The sequence below is a fragment of the Panthera uncia genome (assembly GCF_023721935.1).
Source record: "Panthera uncia isolate 11264 chromosome B3 unlocalized genomic scaffold, Puncia_PCG_1.0 HiC_scaffold_1, whole genome shotgun sequence".
NCBI classification, from domain to species: Eukaryota; Metazoa; Chordata; class Mammalia; order Carnivora; family Felidae; genus Panthera; species Panthera uncia.
This window is the reverse complement of record NW_026057582.1, coordinates 31543940-31551958: the sequence shown is the minus strand read 5'-3', so window position 1 is coordinate 31551958 and position 8019 is coordinate 31543940. Positions and strand designations below refer to the sequence as shown.

General features: G+C 39.2%; 1 protein-coding gene across 4 annotated transcripts in view; it reads left to right on the top strand.

Annotated features, from left to right (window-relative positions):
* EXD2 (exonuclease 3'-5' domain containing 2) overlaps positions 1-8019 on the top strand; it is a 96455-nt gene that overhangs the window by 49243 nt on the left and 39193 nt on the right. For all 4 annotated transcript variants that reach the window (XM_049612597.1, XM_049612596.1, XM_049612594.1 and 1 more), the window contains exon 2: positions 154-533. In XM_049612597.1, coding sequence (XP_049468554.1) covers positions 201-533 — 333 coding nt within the window. In that variant the 5' untranslated portion in view covers positions 154-200. The remainder of the gene's footprint in view (positions 1-153; positions 534-8019) is intronic.

Genomic DNA, 8019 nt, shown 5'->3' with positions numbered 1-8019 from the left:
TTTTTTTTTTTTTTTTTTTTTTTTTTTGTTGTTGTTGTTGTTGTTTAGTTTGTGGACACATGGATTATAAGTGGAGCACTTTTTAGGGGAAAACATGTTTCCATATAGGTTCAAATTCTGTATATAAATATATTGTTGCCATTTGTTTTGCAGATTGTGGGATTACTGATATGCTTTCCTAAGCCGCAAAAAAGTTGAAGATGTCTAAATACTTAACGGCTTTGACAGTGACCACCCTTGTCGGTGTGGCTGTCGGGGGGTTTGTCCTGTGGAAGGGCATCCGGTGCCGGAGGAGCAAAGCGAGCCTTGACCCCTGGCAACGGCGGAGGCAGCAGCAAGCCCCAGGCAGGAGGGAGCAGCCCCCTCCAGCAGACGACCAGCTGCACTGCGGTGCCCCCAGAGCCTCATGGGAGGAGAAGATTCTCGAAGCAAAGGTGGTGACTGTGTCTCACGAGGCAGAGTGGGACCACATCGAGCCATTGCTTAGGAGTGAGTTAGAAGATCTCCCAGTACTTGGAATTGACTGTGAGTGGGTAAGTTAAAAAGCAAAAATAAACCATGTAAATCTTTTCTGCTTTTCTAACTAGGGACCTTGAATAGTCAAGTAGAGGATAAGACTAAAGGAGAATTAGCTTGTTCTCAACTAGCTCATAAATAGAATTTAGCAGACGGAGAAGCTGCTTCTCTCGTCAGGAGAGGAGAGTGCTTAAAATCATGGGTTCTGGAGTGAGACAGATCTGTCCGAGTCCCATTTTGACCGCTTATTCTGTGAACTCAGACAAGCTACTTACCTTCTCAGAGGCTCATGAACTTGTTTGTCATAGGGCTGTAATGGTAGCTCCCTCCCAGGGCTTTTCAAAGGAGTCAAATAGATAAGCCCTATAAAGGGTTCAGCATGATTTTCACATATAGCAAGTACTCATTAAATATTAGCTACTATTAATATTTTAAATAGTATTTTCATAAGGATGCCATGGAGAAGTTAGTTAAGGAAGTCTATTTAAATGGGAATTATTACACAAAGTAGCATTTAAAGAGATAACATTAAAATCTGAAATACTGTTTGCTCTCAGCCAGGTACTTTGCTGTTTGTTTGCAGCATCTCATTTAATTTCCACAGTAAATCCCGTGTGGGAAGGTTCTGTTGTTACCTTCACTTTACAGATAGGAGATGGGAGGCATAAAAAGGTAATCGCCGTTTGAGCCCAGGGCTTTCCTAACCATCTGGTTCGTTTTTCTAATAGGTCTTCTTTGGGGAGAGTCGTTACATAGTTGTGATGAGGCTCACAGGGTGCGTCTGTTCCTCTGTCATTCTGATTCACGGAGTGAACTTTAATCTCCTTGAAACAGAAGATATTACATAATTATAAATAAATCATAGTTATCATTCCTTGTTGATGTATGTCTTACCCGACATATGTCTTTTGGATGTGTAGAATATGGCCTACGGCCAGGAAGTGTAATCAGAAGAGGCCCTAAGCAGAATAGCTGCCACCAAATCGGGTCCCAGATTTGGTAAGAGGTCAGCCAGATGCCAGGGATGACCACGAACGAGAACACTTGACAGCGTCCAGAAGGGTGTAGTAGTCACCCAAGACCTTACGCCTGCTCAAGGGATTTCATCGTATCAGCAACAATAGTTGTTTCTGCCAGTGAGCATGGGTCATCAGGACAGCATTGGACACCTCTGGTCGATTCTGTGTACGAAATTCTATCATTTTAGAAATAGTCCAACAATAATAGAAGAAAACATCACTAAACAGTGAGCTGTAGTAGATTAGGAACATTCACTTTTGCCAAGCGCCTTGATTTTCTAACTAAATGAAGTATAACTGCAGCCGCAGGGTAGTCTGAAGTGAGTGGTTAGTAACAGCGGTTGATTTAATAATGTTTAATTACTGTAGCAGAGATGTGGATAAGTTAAAGTGGCAAATAACCCCAAACCCACTTCATTTTGGCTTTGGATAAGTATTGAATTCATGCTGGATGCCACATCTTCAGGTGTGATTGCATTTCCCTGTTTGCTGCCACAGAAAAGCTTTATGAAGAAAATGATTCTTCCTTGGTGTCGCCATTCTTCCATTTCCCTTTCTCTTTCTAAAAAAATTTTTGTTTTAAATGTTTATTTATTTTTGACAGAGAGGGAAACAGAGCATGAGTGGGGGAGGGGCAGAGAGAGAGGGAGACACAGAATCGGAAGCAGGCTCCAGGCTCTGAGCCATCAGCACAGAGCCCGATGCGGGACTCAAACTCACCAACTGTGAGATCATGATGTGAGCCGAAGTCGGATGCTTAACCGACTGAGCCACTCAGGTGCCCCTCCCTTTCTCTTTTATTCACTTTTGTGTGCTTGTATAGTTGACATTTTTGTTCTTGTCTAATACAGTGAGTATTTGTTTGGATTTACCAAAATGTTTACCTTTTTCTTTGCTCATTTTTTCCTTAGGATCATTTTCTTTAAGGTCATTCTTAGAAGTTTATGTCTTCAAAGCTCATTAAACTAGTTGTCATTGTTCTTGTTTTGAAAGTGTCTTTAGTTTGCTCTTAAGCTTGAAAGAAAGGTATTTTACTGGATACAAAATTCTAGCATGGCAATTTATCATCATTTTCAAGACAGTATTCCATTGTCTTCTGGCTTCTGTTGTTGCTGTTTAAAATGACTATCAGTCTAAGTGTTGATTCTTTGTGGGTAATCTAACTTTCTGTAGCTCCTTTTAAGATCTACACTTTGAGTTTGTGGTCCTGAAGATTCAGTATGATGAGGCTAAGTGTTCTTTCTGTATTACCAACATGGGATTCTGAGAGATAGATAGAAATGAGGATTGATATCTTCTATCAATTTTTATTTATTATTAGTAGTATTTTTTAAAGAAGTCATTGCATTTTATTTCTTTTTTTTAAAGCTTATTTATTTATTTTTGAGAAAGACAGAGAATATGTGTGTGAGTGGGGAAGGGGCAGAAGGAGAGGGAGAGAGGATCCCAAGCAGGCTCCATGCCATCAGTGTGTAGCCCGACACGGGGTTCGAACCCACGAACGGTGAGATTCACCTCTGAAATTGAGAGTCGGACACTCAACCGCCTGAGCCACCCAGGTGCCCCTCTTTTATCAATTTTTGAATTCTCTTTGCAGATTGTCTTTACCCTGTTTGTTCTTCTCTCCACCTCCACCCCCCCCCCTTTTCTTTCTCATCTTCTCCCTCCTCTTCCTTCTTTCTTGCTGTAATTTGATCAGCTCTATTCTCAACTTTTTATGTTATCCTACATATCTGGTAATCTCTTTTATATTTAACATATTGTAGTCTCTATGGATTCATTCTGCGCGGTTTCTTTAGGTCCCTTTTACAGTCCCCTTTTTCTTTTTTTTTTTTTTTTTTAATTTTTTTTTTCAACGTTTTTAATTTATTTTTGGGACAGAGAGAGACAGAGCATGAACGGGGGAGGGGCAGAGAGAGAGGGAAACACAGAATCGGAAACAGGCTCCAGGCTCTGAGCCATCAGCCCAGAGCCCGACGCGGGGCTCGAACTCACGGACCGCGAGATCGTGACCTGGCTGAAGTCGGACGCTTAACCGACTGCGCCACCCAGGCGCCCCAGTCCCCTTTTTCTTTATTTAGTTTTGTCTAATCTGTTTTACTTGCCCCTGAAGTCTTTTTTTTTAACCTTTTTATTGTAAAATAAAACACATCAAGAAAAGTGCCTGAACCGAAAATAGCTAAATGATTTATCTAAAGAGAACAGCTGTGTAACTAGAAACTAGGTCAGGAAATAGAAGATTGCTAGTACCCCAGAAGCTCCGCTTATAATCATTGTCCCCCAACAGTTATCATTATCCTGATTTTATAGTATTTACATTCTTGTTTTTCTTTATACTTTTACTACTCATGCATGCATCCCTAAGCACTGTAATTTGGATTTGCCTGCTTTTTAAATTTAATATATGTGAAACTGTAGAGTATGTATTCTTTTGTGTCTGACTTCTTTTGCTCAACATTGTGAGATTTATCTATGGTATGTGTGACTGTGACTCTTTGCCATATAGTAATCCCTTGTATAAATATATCATGATTCACTTCATCCATTCTAATATTGATGGGCATTTGAGTTTGTGGTTTGGAGCTCTTACAAATAATGTTGCAGTAAATTTATGGACACAATATTATTGGGCATATGTATCTAGGAGTGGAGTCCTACATCTTAGAATTGTGTGTATGTTTAACTTACATGGATAATACCAAACTGTTTGCCAAGGAGGTTTTAACTAATATACCCTCCGGTCAGTATTGTATGAGTGTAGCCATTGTTCGGCTGTTTTCAGAAGTGGTTATACTGATTTAACCTCCCACCAAGCCTGTCTTTGTCTGTATCTTGTCAACAGTTGGTACTGTCAGATTTTTATTTTTAATTTTTGTTTATTTTTTGGTACTGCCATATTTTTATTTTTATTTATTTGGGACTGTCAGATTATTTACTTTTTTTACTAAGCCATTTTTTAATGTCTCTTTATTTTTAGAGAGAGTGCATGCATGCACAAGTCAGGGAGGAGCAGGAGAGAGATGGAGAGAGAGAATGGCAAGCAGGCTCTGTGCTGTTAGCCCAGAGCCTGACATGGGGCTCCATCCCACAAGCTGTAAGATCATGACCTGAGCCAAAATCAAGAGTCTGACACTTACCTGACTGTGCCACCCAGGCACCCCCACGTCTTCTTTTTCCATTCATCAGTTGATGGGCACTTGGGCTGATTCCATAATTTGGTTATTGTAGATAATGCTGCTATAAACATTGGGGTGCATGTATCCCTTTGAATTAGTATTTTTGTATTCTTTGTGTACTGCAGTTGCTGGATTATAGGGTAGTTCTATTTTTAACTTTTTTGAGGACCTCCATACTGTTTTCCAGAGTGGCTGCATTGGTTTGCATTCCCATCCACAGTGCAAGAGGGTTCCCCTTTCTCCACATCCCCTTTCTCCACAAGCCACCGTGCCTGTTGTCTCTTGTGTTGTTGATTTTAGCATTCTGATGGGTGTGAGATGGTATCTCATTGTAGTTTTGGTTTGCATTCCCCTAATGATGAGTGACATTGATCATCTTTTCATGTGTCTGTTGGCTATGTGTAAAAAATGTCTATTCGTATCTTCTGCCCATTTTTAAATTGGATTATTTGTGTTTTGGGTGCTGAGTTTGTAAGTTCTTGATGTATTTTGGAATCTAACCCTTTATCAGATATGTCATTTGCAAATATCTTTTCCCATTCAGTAGGTTGCCGTTTAGTTTTGTTGATAATTTCCTTTGCTGTACTATAAAGTTTTAATTTATTTAATTTATTTTATTTTTTGATTGAGCATCTTTTTACATTTTATTGATCATTTAGATATCTCTAAGTGGCAAGTCTCTTGCCCCTTTTTCTTTGATTTGTCTTTTTCTTACTGATCTATTATAGGAGTTCTTTTTATATTCTGGGTATGAATCCTTTGTGAGTTAAATGTATACCTTGAATGTTTTCTCCCATTCTGTAAATTGCCTTTACATTATTATTTTTTTAAGATTGTATTTAAAAAAAATTTTTTTTTTAATTTTTATTTGTGAGAGAGAGTGTGAGCGGGGGAGGGGTAGAGAGAGAGGGGGACAGAGGATCTGAAGTGGACTCTGTGCTGACTGCAGGAAGCCTACTGCGGGGCTCGAACTCACAAACCGTGAGATCGTGACCTGAGCTGAAGCCGGGAGCTCAACCAACTGAGCCACCTAGGCACCCCTTAAGAATGTATTTTTAAGTAATCTCCACACCCAGCATGGGGCTCGAACTCATCACCCCATGATCAAGAGTTGCATGCTCTACCAACCGAGCCAGCCAAGCACCCCGCCTTTACATTCTTTTTAATATTATCTTTTGATGATCAGAAGATCTGTATGGTACAGTTTAAGAAGTCTTATCCTATTCCTATGCATAAAGATATTTCCTGTATTATTTTCTTGGAGTTTTATGGCATTAATCTCGCACATTTAGATTTATGATTCACCTGAAATTCATTGTGTGTGGGGGTGGGGCTGCGAGGTAGGGTCAAGTTTTATTTTTCCCTCATATGGATATCCACTTGTCCTACCTAGTACCATAAATTGAAAAGATAAACCTTTCCTCACTGCTCAGCAATGCCTCTTTACCTCAGAACATATTATCTGTATGAATAGATCTGTTTATGGGCTCTCTAATAGTCTGTTTTCCTATTCTTGCACCAGTGATCACAAACTATCTTAGTTACTGTTGTTTTATCATGACTCCTGATACCTAGGACAGTGATACTTGCTATCTTGTTCTTTTTCCAGAATGTCTTCATCTCAGTCCTTTGCATTTCCTTATACATTTTAAAACCTGCTTTTCAGGTTCTACAAAAAAAATTCTTGATATTTTGATTGAGATTGTATTGGCATCAGTAGATCAATCTGTGGGGAATTAACTTCTTAGAATATTGAGTTTTATAACCTAGGAATATTTATTTAGATCTCTAATTTCTCTTAAAAATCGGTAGTTTTCTGTGATTTTAAAAATTCTGTGATAAATGAAACCTTTAAAATTTTTTTGTGTTTCTGGTATACGGAAATGCAGTTGATTTTTATATATTTCTCTTCTATTAAGGACCCTTACTAAACTCATTAATTCAAATTACTTGTAGATTCTTTTGGATTTTTGTGTACACTCTTATATCATTTGAGAAGTGACCATTTTCTTTCTTTCCAGTCCTTACACCTTTTGTTTCTTTTCTTACCTTACTGTACTGACTAGGATCACAGTGTAAGTGCCCAGTAGAAGTGGTGACAGTAGGCATCCCTGACTCATTCCCTATCCCAAAATGACAGCTTTCAGAGGTGCCTAGGTGGCTCAGTCAGTTAAGCATCCGACTTCGGCTCAGGTCATGATCTCACGGTTTGTGAGTTCGAGCCCTGCCTGCATCAGGCTCCCTGTTGTCTGCACAGAACCTGCTTTGAATCCTTTGTCCCCCTCTCTCTCTGGCGGTCCCCCACACTTGCTCTTTCTCTTTCAAAAATAAGTAAACATTAAAAAAAATTAAAAGACTAAATAAATAAATTTTTAAAAATGACAGCTTTCAACATTTTCACGTTGAATACGATATGTGCCATGTTCGGCAATGCCCATGTTTGTCTGTAGATCCCTTTACCAGATTAAATACATTGAATTCTATTCTTGGTTTGTTAAGAGTTGTTTTTTTCTCTTCATTATGAACAGTTGTTGAATTTTATCAAGTACTTTTCTGTATTTCTTGAGATGACTATGTAGTTTTTCTCCTTTATTCTGTTTTTGTGGTGAAATACATTGGTGTTTTAATTTCTGGAGTAAATCCAGGTTGGTCCTGATGTCTTTATTCTTTTTATACATTGCTGAATTCATTTTGCTAATGCATTTTAGAGGATTTTTTAAAAACTATGTTCATGAGAGTGATATTGGCTTGTAATTTTCTTTTCTAGAAATGACCCTGTCTGATTTTGAGTAAAAGTTATATTGGCCTCACACAACAAGTTAATGTTGTGTTCTCTGGAAGAGTTTCTATACGATTTCATTCTTTTTTGGGCACCTAAGTGGCTCAGTCAGTTAAGCGTCTGACTTGATTTCAGCTCAGGTTGTGATCTCACAGTGGTGAGACCAAGCCCTTTGTTGGGTTCCATGATGAGCATGGAACCTGCTAAAAATTCTCTCTGCGGGGCGCCTGAGTGGCTCAGTCGGTTAAGTGTCCGACTTCGGCTCAGGTCATGATCTCGTGGTTCACGAGTTCGAGCCCCGCGTCGGGCTCTGTGCTGACAGCCCAGAGCCTGGAGCCTGCTTTCGATTCTGTGTCTCCCTCTCTCTCTGACCCTCCCCCCATTCATGCTCTGTCTCTCTCTGTCTCAAAAATAAATAAACATTAAAAAAATTTTTTTAAATAAAATAAAATAAAATAAAAAAATAAAAATTCTCTCTGCTTCTCCCCATCCCCTGCTTGCATGCATGCTCTCTCTCTTTCTCTCAAAA